This window comes from Podarcis muralis, chromosome 9 (assembly GCF_964188315.1).
Source record: "Podarcis muralis chromosome 9, rPodMur119.hap1.1, whole genome shotgun sequence".
NCBI classification, from domain to species: domain Eukaryota; kingdom Metazoa; phylum Chordata; class Lepidosauria; order Squamata; family Lacertidae; genus Podarcis; species Podarcis muralis.
Genome location: NC_135663.1, coordinates 39,405,661 through 39,423,320, shown reverse-complemented (window position 1 = coordinate 39,423,320; position 17,660 = coordinate 39,405,661). Strand labels below are relative to the sequence as shown.

Sequence of the window (17,660 nt, the reverse complement as noted above, 5' to 3'; positions counted from 1 at the left end):
ACACTACTGTATCTAATGGGTTTGTTAAAATATTATTTATTTAACGTATTTATATTCTGGTCTTCAACCCCAATGGTTCTTTAATTGCCTCATAACATTATGTAGCAAGTCATTATGTAGCACTGGTCACAATCCTTGTAAGTAAAAACATTAAAATTGGGAGTGCTGGCCAACCAAGTTACAAATACCAAATTCAGTACTGACAATGTCTTTTCCTAATTCAACTTCTGGGAGAGCTGGGTAGCTGAAGCCATGATTAAGTGGCATCATTTGCTTGTATAAACGCTAAGAGGGTGTGTTAGGTCAATCCCCAACATCACAATGGAAGGATCTCGGGTGACAAAAACAGAGGAAGGCAACTTGACTGTAGACATGTGTCAGTCAATGTGAACAATACTGGATTAAAAGAGATCATTGCCTGGTGCTGTAAAATGCAGCTCCTTAGTCTGCACACCTGCACAAAGCTTGCTTCAATAGGATTTAAGCGGCCTAACCATGTACAGGTTTGCATCCAATACTAATATATAATTGAGCCTTATCTTTAAAATCCACTGGACCGTCAAAGCACGATAATTCAAAGTTATATTCTAAATTTTATCTCCTTTCATTAAATCTAAATCTCCCAGCTCTTCCTCTAGCCTATCCATCAAACAGAGCTATGCCCCTTTATTATTACATGTGATGTTAACTAAATAATGGAGGAGCAAGATTCTACCATTTTCCAGAACAAGAACAGAAAATGTGCTTGAGTGTTAGGGAACAGACTGCATGCTGTGTATTGGCAGTTAAAACCAACTTCCAATCTTTTTGTTGTTTCTTGATTGTTGTTGTTGTTTTGGAATGGATTCTTACCAGTGCAACCAACTTTAAAAACCCATTGAAGAAAAGCTTCCCTGAGCTACTTTACCTGTGCCCAGTGAGTTTTAAACACTATCATGCAGGTTTCTGGGTCAACTCCTTCGAGGCTCACAGCCTGATGCTTTTTCCTGCCACTCGCACCTGTGGACATCATAAACACTCCAAAGTTCAATTCTATGAGGCCATATTCAATTTCCTTTGCTCTCTTCTGCTGCTGATCACTGCATCACAAGTGTCAAGTCTGGAGAGCATCTTTGATCTGCAAAGAAACCAAAATCAAAATTCATAAAGAAAAAAACATATGGGATTTAACAGCAATGTAAAGCAACTTAGATTTTAAAAGATGTACTGGGAATAATGTGATATTATACACATGGTCCTGGATCTCTTGCGACACAAGTCTGCATCTTCTCATTTCTTTATACTATTACATGTCCCTGGCGGAAAACAGCAGAAGAGGGATATTGCATTCATCTCTTGCTAGTGGGCTTCCCATAGACATAGGCTTCCTTCGAAGACAGAGGTCCTGTGGCTGGGACGGGGCGATATGGGATTGGGGGGGCAACTCCCATCTCTTGCGGGGGTGCAATTAGTGCCAGCACCGTCCGTTAAGAGTTTGGGTGTAATCTTCGACACCTCCCTTTCCATGGAGGCGCAGATTGCAGCTATAACAAAGGCGGCATTTTTCCATCTCCGCCAAGCTAAGCAGTTGGCTCCTTACCTCTCTCGCCCTGACCTAGCCACTGTGATCCACGCGACGGTCACCTCCAGACTGGATTATTGTAACTCGCTCTACGTGGGGCTGCCCTTGAGACTGACCCAGAAACTCCAGCGGGTGCAGAATGCTGCAGCGAGACTCCTTACAAGGTCTTCGCTGCGAGATCACATTCACCCGGTGCTATACCAGCTGCACTGGCTCCCGGTGGAGTACAGGATCAGGTTTAAGGTGCTGGTTTTAACCTTTAAAGCCCTATACGGCTTAGGACCCTCGTACCTACGGGACCGCCTCTCCTGGTATGCCCCACAGAGAAACTTACGGTCTTCAAATAAAAACATCTTGAAGGTCCCAGGCCACAGAGAAGTTAGGCTGGCCTCAACGAGAGCCAGGGCCTTTTCGGCTGTGGCTCCGATCTGGTGGAACACTCTGTCACAAGAGACCAGGGCCCTGCGGGACTTGACATCTTTCCGCAGGGCCTGCAAGACAGAGCTGTTCCACCAGGCCTTTGGCAAGGGCACAGCCTGACTCCCTCCTTCGGCAATCTTCGCGGAGCTCTGGCCCAATGGCTGCCAGTGGCTTGAATTAATTAATTTTAGAATGAATGATTTTAGAGTGTTGTTTATGTTGTACTTTTGTACTGTTTTATTGTTGTTAGCCGCCCTGAGCCCGGCTAAGGCTGGGGAGGGCGGGATATAAATAAAATTTATTATTATTATTATTATTATTATTATTATTATTATTATTATTATTATTATTATCTTATTGGACGCTATGGATACAGGATACTGAACTAGATAGGCAGGCCTTTGGTTTGATCCAGAAAGGTTCCTCTTACATACTTTATTGTTTTACTAGATTAACCCATGTTTCTGACAAAGTGATCATTTCTTGATTCTGTGCTCTTTGCAGCACACCATAGTCAGAAGTATGTTGTGGGAAAGGTTATCATTCCTCCCCTGGGGGGGAAAGTATGGTGAAGGATGTTTATAACTAGAATGGGGTCCTTGGCTTAGAAAGGCAAAGAGCTTTCGGCAGGCTTCTGTGGGAGCTACTAATTGGAAGAACACAAAAGCAAATTAATGCTAAATTTGGTACACGTGAAAATACATCATGCCTTTTCCTATATTATCCTTGGTAACTAAGCAATACTAACAACAAAAGCTGAATACATATGCAAGGTTGAGGGCCTTTTAAAAAGATTTCTGACAAAAACAGCTATTCATTCAGAAACACGACCTTTTTTGTTGTTGCTGTTGTTAATAAGAGCAAACTGTGTCAAATTACAGGATGTGAAAGAGCGCAGGGTGCTCACACTGTGGTTTGTACCAATGGTAAAATGCCATGAAAATAAAGAGAAGTTCCTACATGTAATCAATGCATCATTTTGGTCAGATAAATGACAGCATACCACCATCCTGGTCACATTCACACATAATGGGAAACCATGATTTTGCACTAGTTATAATGAGCCTGAGCCAAGCTTTGGGTTAGTGTGCTCCCCTGCTCTCCATTCTCCTCCCACATAGCCAGGAGAAATAGCCAGCGTTTCATTTCACAAAATCTTTGCTTGTTGTGTCATAGTTTATCACAAACTGTTATTGAATAAATCAGCATCATAGCCCATGAAACTGACCACACACATGGTCATGCAACAATAAATTCATTAATCAAAGGTGCTGCAACAGACTAACAAGAGTTAGATTCTTGGACTCAACAGACAAGACAAAACAATATTTATTTATTTGCTTGCTTGCTTGCTTGCTTGCTTGCTTGCTTGCTTGCTTGCTTGCTTGCAATTTTGGTTGTTTGCTGGCACATGGTGCCAACAGTTTTATCTGGTTCTTTGCATTTCAGAGCAATTAATGGGAATGGGTGAGGGATGTGTTTTGCTACCCAAGTAATACATCTTAGGACTCCTGCTCCATATATAGTCCTTGGTAAACCACCTTGGAAGTGGTCCACCTTAATTACTGTGCTGCTTAACAAGTATGGGAATTAAGACAAATTATGCTGATTTCAGAAATGTGCTTGACATTATGAACAAACCAAAAGACCTTTACAACTGCTGGGAAGTAAATATTAACTTGCCTCATCATGCTAATAATCCCCCCAAAATAACTTTTCGCAGCAAAATTGCCCAGCCAACATTTGGTTAGATAATAAAACCATTCTGCAACTAATTCTATATGTCTCTCTAATACAAGTGTGGGAAACCTTTGGCCTTCCAGATGTGGCCACGCTTGCTGGGCCTGATGGGAGTTCTGCTCTCATCTTGGAGGACCATTTCTGCAGTTGATACTGGCACTACTGGTGGCGCTATTGATTTCCACAGGATTCTGTATTGTCCTTTGTGCTCTTTAACATCTAAGATATTGCTGGGATAAGTCATTCTGAAATTTGGGGGAAGATTTTATCAATTTACTGATGGCACCCAGCTCTACTTCTCTTTGTCAGATTAACGTAAGGCAGTGAATGTGCTGAACCAGTGCCTGGAATCAGTAATGAGTTGGATGAAGACCAATAAACAAGCTCAGTTCCGACTAGATGGAAGTTCTGAGAGTATACAGTTCATCTATTCAGGGAGGTGGTGTTCTTTTCTACTATAATAGATTCTTATATGAGCTAAGTGCAACCAGAAATATTTGGAGAAAGAAAGAGGCAGGTAATTTAACAAGGAGTGATCTGGACAGTGGCAGGGTGAGGAAGAATACAATGAGAGAAAAGGTTTTCTTCTCAATAAGTGTTCTACTGAGTGGGATTGTTTTAACAAGTAAATTCAACCTTATCACAGAGGGGCAGAGTGTTTTCACTTATTCAGAACAAAAACAGAGAAATTCCCTTCTGTACACTAGATTCCCAGTTATTTTGAAACTAAATAGAATGTGGATTACAGCCTCCCTTCAGAGTTACCAAAAAGGTTTGCACGATTGTTGCATTTGCTGCAACCAACCAAAAATAAGAGTTGTACGGCACTTCTAGAGATTAACAAATTTATTATAAAGTTTCATGGACTACTGGACTAGAGCCTACTTTATCATGAGGCTGATCAAATGGATTGACACAAAAAATCAACTATACATATTTTCACTTTAAAGGTGCCACAAGACTCTTTGCATTTCTTCACATCACAGTATTTTCTCTTCCTCACAGCTGTTTAACAGGAAACATGTGTTCACTGTAGCCTGTTCCCATCCTGATAAACCATGGTTCGTTGTGAGATCAAAACACAGTAGCAATCAAAAATCTTTTCAATTTATTCAGTCACAACTGCTGAGGAATATTTATTGTGCAAATCAAAATTACAGTCCTGCAGACTCAATTGCATATGGTATGTCCTTTTACCAAAATACTAAGTTTGTTTATTTGGGGGGGGGGGGCAGGTTTCATCCACCAATTTGAGCCACTGCACCTGCTTTAAAATGAATTACAATTTGGTTCACATTTTCAGTGAAATGTTTTTCTCCAACACATTCAAGAATAAAGCAGCAAGCACACACAGATTTTGCAAGGAAATAGCAGCCCCTAGGAGGATAAGACAAGTAACTGCATGAATTCTTTCACAAATAAATCTAAATTCAGAAACACTGTGCCACAGGGGTTAGGAAAACACATGTGCATGTCAAAACTCTCTTTCTCTTCACATTGTCTCACATTCATCTTTGGATATGTGCCTCTTCAAGTTCTTTCCGCTGCTTTCTGTTGTTTGCTTTCTGTATCCACAAAAGCCCTACTGTTTCAGATTGTCCACCCTATAACATAGGTGCTTGTGCCCTTGGTCTTAAAATCGTAGAGTCTCCACACTAGCACTGAATGTCAAAGCTAGCCTCTAAATAATGTCTGATCAGCCACTTAGACTATTGATATAAGAAATGGAGTTTCTTTCACACTCCAACTAAGGAAGGAAGCTGGGTTTAATTGGTTTCAGATTCCTGTCAAGATTTGTGGCATTACTCTCCATCTTGGTCATCCAACAACCAACAACAATAATATCTACTGGGTTTGGGTGACATGAATCCAAAGTTTCAGTCTCTCTTTACTTTTTCTGAGAGTTGGGTTGAAGGGTGGATTCAAACTCCCATCAGTCCCAGATAAACATGGCTGATGCTCAGGTGTGATGAGAGAGTCGAACAATATCTGGAGGACCATTGCCAAGCCTGCTCTAGAGACATAGCACATGTATCTATCTTGAAAGCACAATAAAATGTTATCTAGTCCCATATTGTCATCTTTAACAAATAGCCATAAAGCATTTAATTTTGAACAATGTTCACAATTATGAGATGTGAAGGATTGCTATACACTTCCACTTTTTAAAAGGGCATTGGAATACCTGTGTAAAAGAACAGTTTAACCCTTAGATTCATTTGGAGGCAATTTTAGAGGTATGGTACACTGCTGAAAATTGCCTTCTTTCTTGTTCCAGTTGATTCCCTTCCATCAGTAGAAAATCACCGCTGGATATTATTATATGCTCTTTTGTTCTATCGTCTTTAGGAGAATTACTGCCCAATAGCTTTTAACAGGGTTTTATCTGGAAGTAAGTTAAAATATGCTGGTCAAGAGAAAATAAATTTGAGCAACTGCTGTACTTGTAAACCAGCCTAGAAGTGTTTTAGGGCACAAATTGGTTGTAATTCAAGGACACTCTACCTCATTACTTGGAGGCACTACAAATTCCAGTGGCACAAGAGTTCATTTCTGTTGGAAACAACTATTAAACAAAATCAGAATACAAGTCCTGTATAAATGCAACTGGCTCTGTTACATATTGGCTCTATGATATATTGGGTGGCCTCCTTGTCTGAAGATACTTGCCCTTAGCAAGCTGGCATGTGAATTCGTAAATCTGTGGATATCCGCCTAATACTCCATCTGTACAGAACAACCATTTCTCATGAATGCTGACAAGTTTCAAATCTGAGGCAATCCAGGATACATGCAAGTTCAACGGACACGGGGTTGCCATATGTCGTCTTTTACATGGGAATGTAAAATGACATTCACAATAGCAATCCACATTTAAAAGTAGAAGTCGGCAAATGTGTCTTTTTGGCTCCTCAAAATATGGCAACCCGAAAATGACATGAATGCTTACCCAGGAGTTATGCTGTTCATAAGTTCATTGATGCCGCTAACATTAACTACCCCAGAAGAAGCTTTAAATTTAATAAAGGAATACAATGTTTGTTAAGGCACTCATCTCCTTACTGTATCAAGAGACAGTAGCAGCAGATTATTGGACCATTACAAGCAGCGCACAGCTCTGTTTAGAACTAATAAGTGAAACCTTCAATTCATTATGCTGGTTAAATATGCACATATACCTTCTCTCAATGTTAAGCCTAGAGTGCAGTCACTTCCGTTTTAATGTTAAATTTCAAATCACAGTAACCTTTATTATAAGCACTATTAATAATGCTTGAAAAGTTTAATTTCAAAGGATAACATTAAACTTTATCAAGTGAACAGTATATTAGAATCATGCTTATTTGTGCAACTATTGCTTGAATAAATGGAGCAGTTATTGGAAGGGAGGGAGGGAGGACAGTGTCTTGCTAAAAGTATTTGCTAAGAATGCCCAAGATTATTATACAGAATACAGAACAGCATATATAGTGTATAGAACCAAATAATGTTTGATTTCTTATTACTAGTAGTTCATGTATGGTTTTGCCCTTTCAGAATATGTCAGAAAATACATTATATTTTAATCCCCTTCTGCCCTCCAAGCAGCTAACACTGCTTTTCTCACTCTGAATTCCTTCTATCCTTGTAAGGTAGGTCAACTAGAAAGAGTGAGTGGCCTGTGATTATTTTATGAATAATTAGAACAATTATTTTTTTAAAAAGATTAATTAGTAGGGTGGGGAGGTTAGCTGTGTCTTTTATAGACATGGTCTTTCCTAGGAATAATATTTTTAGTCCAGGATGTGAGTAGATGCAGTAGTCAACAGAGAGGTAGCAGAAACATAGAAGCATGGCCCAAGGCCAGAAGACATGATGTAAGCAAGATTCAGGGGCAAAAACTAGCAGCCAGATAGGATTAAGACCATCCATATAGAAATATTGACACTTTCATGAGATTCTGTTCTTAAAGAGTCTGCACAGAATCAAGGCAAGGATGAGTATAAATCACATCGCAAGTAAAAAAAAAATGAAACAAAAACAAGACAGGACCTAGCCCAGGAAAACTAGGGAAAACATGTAGTAGGCAAGAAAACTGGGCAGGCAGCAATTCAAGGAAAAACCCCCAAAGAGATACAAGACTAAAACGAAACACAAGCTCCATGGACAAGCAGGAAGCTTAAGCCTGCTTTATTATAGTCACTTACCAAGAAGTATATCCCACCGCACTCAGAAGGCTATACTGTGAGTAAACATGCATAGAACTGCACTACTTCTTCTTATATGCTGTGATGGACAAAACCAGGGCACCTAAGTGTCAGCAGGAAGTCTTAACCATCACCATTCTGTATTATACTTGTTTAGGAAAGGCCACATAGCAGTTTGAAGATTGAGATTTTCATTATATATGGTTTCAGCAGTTTGGGGAAACTGCTGAAACCATATACAGTGGTACCTCGGGTTAAGTACTTAATTCGTTCCGGAGGTCCGTTCTTAACCTGAAACTGTTCTTAACCTGAAGCACCACTTTAGCTAATGGGGCCTCCTGCTGCTGCTGCGCTGCCGGAGCACAATTTCTGTTCTCATCCTGAAGCAAAGTTCTTAACCTGAGGTAATATTACTGTGTTAGCGGAGTCTGTAACCTGAACCACTGTATAATGAAAATCTCAATCTTTCCTAAATGGCTTGAGTTTATTTGGCAACAAACCTGAAAGATAGGGGCCTTGCTCGCTGTATTTTGTAAGTATTTTGTAAGTCACCCATTTGTAGAAGTTTTAAATGAAAATTTAATCAGATATGGTGTTGAGGGTGAAAGGTCCACCAAACCTGCTCTCCCTCCCTTCCTGTTTCACTGTCACCAATTTCCATCTAATGTCGACAAAATAAACAGAGAAAACCATTATTGCCAAGGGTAGGAAGTGGCTTTTTTTAAAAAAGAGTGAAAGATTAAGAAGGTTATTCTGAATATAGGCTACCTGCTGTCTGCATTTATGGCTATCAAGCAAATTTGGCTCACCAGAACCAGACTCAACACTGAGCCAGCACGGAAAATGAATCACTTCAGGCTAAATTCTCCATCCTCGCTAATAAATTTCCTGGGTCTAGAGATCCACATAGTCAGAATGACTAATATTTGCATTAAGGAAATGTATTGCCATAGTAACAGAGACACTACACAGCTATCTACCTGCCACAGCCTGCTAAATTATTTAGCATGCCAATACTACAGTGACACTGTGTAAATGATCACGTTCATTAACGTAAGCCTCTGCACTGGAAAACTGTAAACACATGACATCAAGATTGATTGCTATTTATTAAGAGAAAAACCCAATTGCACTGATGATGTTAAAGCAAAAGGTATAGCGCTGGAAAAGGGTCGAGGAGATAATGGAAGGTCAAGCTATCTTAACAGTATGAACCATGTTATCTTAAAGTGCTTAAAACTTGTCATTCCTTCCCCACTGAGCCAACAGTTCTGAAAAATTATAGGAAGTCAGCATCCTGGCCAGCATATATCAGATGCAGTACAAGTGGATTTTTTAAAAAATCTAATTATTATTAAGGACCTATCCACAGCTTTGGGGCAGCCACAGAGAATGCCCTCTCCTGAGCCACCACACCACGAGCCTCTGAAGGTGGAAGGACTACCAAGAGGTCCCCTCTGCTGGTTTCAGCACCCTGGAGGTTCTGTAAAGAAGCCTGAGTCATTTAGTGTTTTAAACACTAATGTGAACACCTTGAATTGGGCCCAGAAATGAACTAGCAACCAAGCGCAGATGTTTTAAAACAGGGGTTATATGAGATCTAAATGGAAGCCCAGCCTGTAACCTGGCGGCTGCAATTAGGACCAACTGAAGTTTCCAAGTCATCTTCAAGGGCAGCCCCAGATAGAGTACACTGCAATAATCCAATCTGAAAGTTAAAAGAGCCTGAAGTACAGTGGTCAAATTATCTCTTTCCCAAAGGCAAGCTGGTAGCTGGTAAACCAACCAGAGCTGGAAAAGGTACTCCTAGACACAGAGGTCACCAGCCAGGAGCACCCCCAAACTACAAACCTGCTCCTTGCAGGGGAGTGCAACCCCCATCCAGGGGAGGCCACCTCTCAGCCATGAGAGTCTGGAACACATAATACCTCTGTCTTTTCAGGATTCTGCTTCAGTTTATTGATCCACATCCAACCCATCACCACCTCCAAGCACTGGTCTAACCCCTCAACCCCCCTGTCGTGATTCAGATGAAACAGAGAGACAGAGCTGGATGTCATCTGCACACTGATGACACTTCAAATCTGATGACAGCTCCCAGAGGCTTCATAAAGATGTTAAATAGCAAGACAGAATCCCGTGGGACAAGATAGAATCCTGTGGGATACCACGGAGCAATTCCCATGGTGCTCCCATGACAACTTTCAGGAAACGACTCTAGAGGTAGGAGTGGAACCACTGAAGTACAGTGCCCATAACCCCCACCTCCCTGAGATGCTTCAGAAGCATACTATGGTCAATTGAGATCATCACTGATGTTCCCAAAGTATGCAAAAATAAAAAGCATTTTAAAGGGGGGGGGGAGGCACCATACCAATAAAAACTGAATGTGATCAGTGGCCTCTAGGGCCAATGGAACAAAAAATGGAAAACCAGAGCTTAGAAAAATGATGTGTCATGCTTGATCCCTCTACAGTTTATAGAATGCTGAGAAAGTCCAGAAAAAAATGGTGACTGGAACCCTGAACAGGGGCACATTTACTTTTAGCTAACACTTCAGAGTTATAAACTTATTTCACACATACTGGTGCTATTATGTCAGTACTCCAGTCAATACATAACTCTGCTATGGAAAGAAGGTTTGTCTGCTGCCTAAGAGCAGATCATGCAAGGCAATTCTTGAACAAGCCACTGATGGACCAATAAATGAGTTTCTGGAATACCATGGCACTGACCTTAGATAACTAATAGAAGCACAGTACGGGACCAGGGATTATTTGCAAAATTGAAGTTATAGGCCTTCGTGGACAAATTAGACAGAGCTTATGGACCATTTCCTCAGTGTACAATGCTAATCTAACTTCAGTGGGACAAGTTTATCTGCGCTGCAGCATCTGAAGTGGCAACAGAGAACCAGATTCAACTAATCTGATGTGCTAGAAGAAACTAGTACAAGGACTTCTGCTAGCACACACCCCACACAACCCCAAAATCTGTTCTGGAGGGTCAGGAGAACCCTCAGAATACTGGATGGGGGAGCAGAGAGGATGTCATTCTGTCAGGTAACGCTTGCAGTGACAGAACTATCGCATTAGCACAACACTGAATTCCACCCTTAGTGATTGATGCTCTCTGATGATGAGCCAAAAGCAATTTCTTGATAGTTCTATCTCTGGTTGAGAAAGGGAGGGAGTACAAAGAAAGGGAGATGCTGTTAGAGCATGGTCTCCACAAAGGCCATGAAGACCAAGAAGTTTGTGGCTGCATTTATGTACAGGATACTTTTAAAAGTACATAAGATAAAAGTCCAATATAATTCTAAAACATCTCTAAAAGGTCTGTGATTATTTAGTTTAGGATTAGCCACAATATGATCTTCCTTTAACTACTTAAATACATACGGATATGATTGGAAAGGATACCTAGGAATGAATTCATTTATATACAAAGAGTCAAAACTCAATACGTTTTTAAATTCTATATATTATTTTAGCACTTTTAAAAATGTACTCCTCTTGGGTTTCCATCTGAGATTAATAGTCCCATTTTGTTCTTTAAATTCAAAAAATCTTTGTAAACAAAACAGGGCAGGGCACGCTTTCTCTTCATCTGGAAGAAGAGTCCTTCTCTTTTAATTGTTCTTCAGGCTGCATGTTGTTTTTTATTCCACTTTTTCTTTCAGTAAGTCTCTCTTAGGGCCTCTCATATGAAAACCTGTTCAAGCAAATAAACAAACTAAATCCAATATGCAGCGTTGGTAACCTGCCAATCTGAGCACTGCTCAAGTGAATGTCTAAATCTAAGCACACAAGTGCAGTTCACTCACTCAGGAATAAGCCAGAAATTAATCTCCTGTAGTCTTCTCCAAAGTTGGAACATTGTTAATTTACGCATGAGAAATCCTATAGACCACCTAACTATAAGCCAGGAATTCACATACTGTTTTTAAAAAGACAGACAATTCACTTCTTGTTTTGTATTTTTAGAAGAGCACTTTGTACCAACCAACTGGGCAGACTGGATCTCAGGAAGACTGAAACAACTTGAAACTTTCGGTCCTAATTTTTATTTTTTTTTAAGATTTTACATATTTGTTTAGGTTTTCATATAGAGTCTGCCTATCACTATACAGACTTTGCATATGGTTTGCTATTTATTTAGTTTGGTTGCCTTACAAGCCTTACCTTCTTTGTTTCATCTATTTAATACTTTTATTTCTCAGATAAGGAGCTGAAATTGATAGCTACTGACCTAGGTCTAACAATTTTTTCTCTCTCTACCCTAAACCCAGTTCATGCCTGAGGCTTGCATGAAAAAACGTGGTGGAAGTGCTATTGATCACATTATCGTCTCTCCTTCATTTTTCACTTTTGTGAACAACTTTGAAGTGTTAGAACAGTGACTCTGTGTCTTAGAATAGAATGCATACCAACAACCAAATCTGCAAGTGTGTGTGAAGAAATACAGGCCATGAAAATACTGAAATGATCTCAAATTGAGCAGCAATATTCAAGAGACACTGTCATCTGACAAAATTCTGTCAACTTTTTATGAGCAAATATTGTTGATCCCTTCCAGCAAATTGTCACAGAGCTCAGGCCCTATTTGATAATTTCTACAATGCAGGTGGCGCTGTGGGTTAAACCACAGAGCCTAGGACTTGCCGATCAGAAGGTCGGTGGTTCAAATCCCTGCAACGGTCCCAGCTCCTGCCAACTTAACAGTTCGAAAGCACATCAAAGTGCAAGTAGATAAATAGGTACCGCTCCAGCGGGAAGGTAAACGGCGCTTCCGTGCGCTGCTCTCGTTCGCCAGAAGCGGCTTAGTCATGCTGGCCACATGACCTGGAAGCTATACGCTGGCTCCCTCAGCCAATAAAGCGAGATGAGCGCCGCAACCACAGAGTCGGTCACAACTGGACCTAATGGTCAGGGGTCCCTTTACCTTTACAATTAATAATTACACACAATCAACACAACTTGGCTGGATTCTCAGTCAGTGCAACGTGGCTAAGAAAGTTTTGGCCAAGGCAGTTAGAGATTCATGTTAAGAATTCAGAAGAATTCTGAATTCAGAAGAATTCATGGGAAATTTGATCACAAGAGTGCTCAAAAACAGAAAAGTTGAATATACAAAAACTCAGTGTCAGGAACTGGGAAAAGGGGGAACAGCTTTCAACTACACTTTAGCCATCCTGACTGCAAGTACAAAATATGTGATCAAAATATACAGTAAGTGCTCCAGAATGAGCTTCTGGATTGTAACATCTCTCAACAGGGCCAACATCTCTTCCACGCTTTCTATGCTCTAGAAGTCTAAATTAATGTTAAACAACATCAGAATCAAAATACAGTGGTGCCTCGCAAGACGATATTAATTCGTTCCGCAAGTCTCTTCGTCTTGCGAGTTTTTCGTCTTGCGATGCACGGTTTCCCATAGGAATGCATTGAAAATCAATTAATGCATTCCTAGGGAAACCGCCTTCAGACCAGGTCCGGGGACAGTCTGTCCCCCGACCTCTTCTGAAGGCTGGGGGGGGCGAAAGTCTTTGCTCCCCCCGCCTGCATTCAAAAGCCCTCCGGGACAGCGGAGAAACGTGCTGCGTTTCTCCGCTCTCCCGGGAAGGCAGGCAGGGGGGGGCAAAGACTTTTGCCCCCCGCTGGCCTTCAGAAGAGGTCCAGGACCTCTTCTGAAGGCTGGCGGGGGGCAAAAGTCTTTGCTCCCCCCCTGCCTTCAAAAGATGTCCGCCCAGGGTTCGCGGACCTCTCCGCAAGCAGCGGCAGCGCTGCCGCAGCTTGCGGAGAGTTGCCGGCATGCCGAAGCCTGAGCGCGCTGAGATCAGCGCGCCCAGGCTTCGCGGCCCCGCCCCCGGCATCGGGGCATGGTCCCGATGGCGGGCGGCGGGGGGAGGCGTTCCCGCCCGTCCACCGGCATCAGGGCATGGTCCCGATGGCGGGCGGTGGGGGGAGGCGTTCCCGTCCGCCGCCCGGCATCGGGGCATGGTCCGGGGCTTTTAAATTGCCCCGGAACAGCGGAGAAGTCCCCCGCTGTCCCGGGGCTTTTTAAAATGCTGGCGGGCGACAGCGGAGGCTTCGCTCCCGCCCGCCAGCATTTTAAGATCGCCCCGGACAGCGGAGAAGTCCCCCGCTGTCCCGGGGCTTTTTAAAATGCTGGCGGGCGACAGCGGAGGCTTCGCTCCCGCCCGCCAGCATTTTAAGATCGCCCCGGACAGCGGAGAAGTCCCCCGCTGTCCCGGGGCTTTTTAAAATGCTGGCGGGCGACAGCGGAGGCTTCACTCCCGCCCGCCAGCATTTTAAGATCGCCCCGACAGCAGAGAAGTCCCCCGCTGTCCCGGGGCTTTTTAAAATGGTGGCGGGCGACAGCGGAGGCTTCGATCCCGCCCGCCAGCATTTTAAGATCGCCCCGGACAGCGGAGAAGTTCCCCGCTGTCCCGGGGCTTTTTAAAATGCTGGCGGGCGACAGTGGAGGCTTCGATCCCGCCCGCCAGCATTTTAAGATCGCCCCGACAGCGGAGAAGTCCCCCGCTGTCCCGGGGCTTTTTAAAATGCTGGCGGGCGACAGCGGAGGCTTCGCTCCCGCCCGCCAGCATTTTAAGATCGCCCCGACAGCGGAGAAGTTCCCCGCTGTCCCGGGGCTTTTTAAAATGCTGGCGGGCGACAGCGGAGGCTTCGCTCCCGCCCGCCAGCATTTTAAGATCGCCCCGACAGCGGAGAAGTTCCCCGCTGTCCCGGGGCTTTTTAAAATGCTGGCGGGCGACAGCGGAGGCTTCGCTCCCGCACGCCAGCATTTTAAGATCGCCCCGACAGCGGAGAAGTTCCCCGCTGTCCCGGGGCTTTTTAAAATGCTGGCGGGCGACAGCGGAGGCTTTGCTCCCGCACGCCAGCATTTTAAGATCGCCCCGACAGCGGAGAAGTTCCCCGCTGTCCCGGGGCTTTTTAAAATGCTGGCGGGCGACAGCGGAGGCTTCGCTCCCGCACGCCAGCATTTTAAGATCGCCCCGGACAGCGGAGAAGTCCCCCGCTGTCCCGGGGCTTTTTAAAATGCTGGCGGGCGACAGCGGAGGCGCTTCCCCGCTGTCCCGGAGATTTCCCTATGGGCTTTCGTCTTGCGAAGGAAGCCCATAGGGAACTTTGTCTTGCGAAGCGCCTCCAAAACGGAAAACCCTTTCGTCTAGCGGGTTTTCCATCTTGCGAGGCATTCGTCTTGCGGGGTACCACTGTACCACTTGGATGTACAAGGAACAGGAATTTTCTGGAAGAGGCAGGAAACGCTAAGTTTCAAACTGACTGATTACTAAATACTTAGAAGTCGTCCAAGGACATGTTTCTCAAGACTACATTATTTTTACTGACAGAATACTTTTACCATTTAAAATGAAATGTTGCTTACAGTACATGCATATTCAGTTTCATAACCAGTGACATTTCTGAAAAGTTTCAGTTTCAATTTCTTTTAACAGCTGTCATCCATAAGGAGCAGGAATAGACAGAACACCAAGTAGGAGTTCATCTGATGATACTTTTGTGAATCTGGAATAAGGAAATTATCAACAGCCTAGCACTTCTTCATCTGCTCTTCTCATATTCCCATGCAGAAGAGTAACATCTGATCCAGCCAAACAACATTTTCATCTGTATCTAGGATATCATGCACAGATCAAAGCAGCATTCAACCAGCAGCAGGTTGTTTCATAAATGTCAAAAGGAGAGCACAGAGCCTCATTGTATATTACTGCATATAGTAGCATGAGCCATTGAACTAGATATCAGATTATAATTGAAAACTGCTGATCTGTGTATTCTAAAAACAAAACAAACAACACATACTACAAATTTCAATCAAGAATTCTCTCTGACAGGAAAAGCATATGGACATCTGACTCACTAAATCAACTTCATCAGAAGACTTTACAGCCAAATTCCTTTATATAATAGATTTTTCTCTTTGCTATGTACAGAATAATCTGTTCTACTTCATAGCTTTTACAGCACGTCTGCAAATATTCCCATAATCCTTGGACAATTTAATCTAGTGTGCAGATGGTTTAAATCTCACCAATCTAACTGCTTTGCTTTTGGAAAACAAAATATATTGTCCTGTGCCAATAGTATAGCAGAAGCACATACTGAACTATCCAATGCATAATTTTATAGCCCTGTTCCACAGCCAGTTTTTGTTGTCATCTATATCATTTAGCAGCAAGCTCTTAGACACTGCCTGTAGAATGCAAACAGTAGGGTCCAAATTTCAACAATTATTCTGCATATCTCAGCAAAGGCTTTAAATGTTAGTTATTGGGGGGCGGGAAGGATTTCATTTTTAGAAATAATACTTAGCATTTATATTTGTTTATTTAATTAATTTCTAAAGCAGCCTTCAATAAGTACGGTGGTACCTTGCTCCTCAAACTTAATCCGTTCCAGAAGTCCGTTCCAAAACCAAAGTGTTCCAAAACCAAGGCACACTTTCCCATAGAAAGTAATGCAAAATAGATTAATCTGTTCCAGACTTTTAAAAAAACCCTAAAACAGCAATTTAACATGAATTTTACTATCTAATGAGACAATTGAGCCATAAAATGAAAGCAATAAACAATGTACTGCAGTCACACAACCAACCAATCAGTAGCTGAACTGGGTTCCACACAGTAACCAAAACAAAACAAAAAAACCGCAGAAGCAAAAATGCAAAATAAATAGCAAAAACAGAGACCTCAGCGTAACACTCAAAACAGAAGAGTGGCACTCAAAATGGAAATGTGGCACTCAAATCAGAAGCGTAGCACTCAAAACAGAGCATGTTTGGCTTCCAAAAAAAGCTAGCAAACTGCAACACTTACTTCTGGGTTTGCAGTGCTTGGGTTCCTAGTTGTTTGAATACCAAGGCATTTGAGAACCAAGGTACCACTGTAATTCCAGAGCCCTAACACAGGCTGCTCTATGCAAGCATAGTCAACACTGGGTCTAGATAGGGGTTAATAAGAAAATAGAAAATAAAATATAGCAGACTGAGTACTGTAAATAAACGTACTGTATATCCAAGACCAGAGATATACCGGTACTTGTATTCAGCAATGCTTGGGAGGAGCAAGGGGACGTGACCAAGCAGGGGTAAGACTGTAAAGTCTACATCATTGGTCACAGCCTTGGAGAAGAGCAGTAGAAGAAGAGCGGCCGCATCTGACATTCATTTGACAAGGATGCGGTGAGCCCCAGGTACCAGCACACAGAAGCGGGCAGGTTCTTGCCCAGTGTGGCACAGACAACACAGAGGCGGCCAGCGTGCAGGAGAAAAGAAGAACCGCTTTCGGGCCACTCATCCCATCTCCTCCGCCGCTGCCCGCCTCTGCCGCTCGCAAAAGCAGGCATAGGAGCTGTGCTTGGGAGAGGCACAGGGCAGCGCAGCGCTTCTCCCAACCGCAGCTCCTGTGCCTGCCCTTGCGAGAGGCGGGCGGCGCCGGTGGGACCAGCGGCGAGAAGGGGCTGCTTTTGGGCTGCTCATCCCTCCGCCGCCCACCTCTGCTGCTCACAAGCGCAGGCACGAGCCACGGTTGGCAGAGCAGAGGGCAGCGCCTCTCTGAAGCCAGCCAGCCCTTTCTCGCCACTGGTCCCGCCGCCGCCTCTCGCACCATAGGTAGGCTGGGGGGAGAGAGAAGCCCCCTCCAGTGCGTGGGGGGGTGCGCCACACGGTCTGGGGGACGGTCAACCCAAAAAAGTTTGCTGACCCCAGGT

At 43.3% G+C, this 17,660-nt stretch overlaps 1 protein-coding gene across 2 annotated transcripts in view; it reads right to left on the bottom strand.

Moving 5' to 3' along the window:
• Positions 1-17,660, bottom strand: part of FHIP1A (FHF complex subunit HOOK interacting protein 1A) — an 82,946-nt gene that overhangs the window by 42,809 nt on the left and 22,477 nt on the right. For both annotated transcript variants that reach the window (XM_028745004.2, XM_077934093.1), the window contains exon 2: positions 908-1,117. In XM_028745004.2, coding sequence (XP_028600837.2) covers positions 908-1,012 — 105 coding nt within the window. In that variant the 5' untranslated portion in view covers positions 1,013-1,117. The remainder of the gene's footprint in view (positions 1-907; positions 1,118-17,660) is intronic.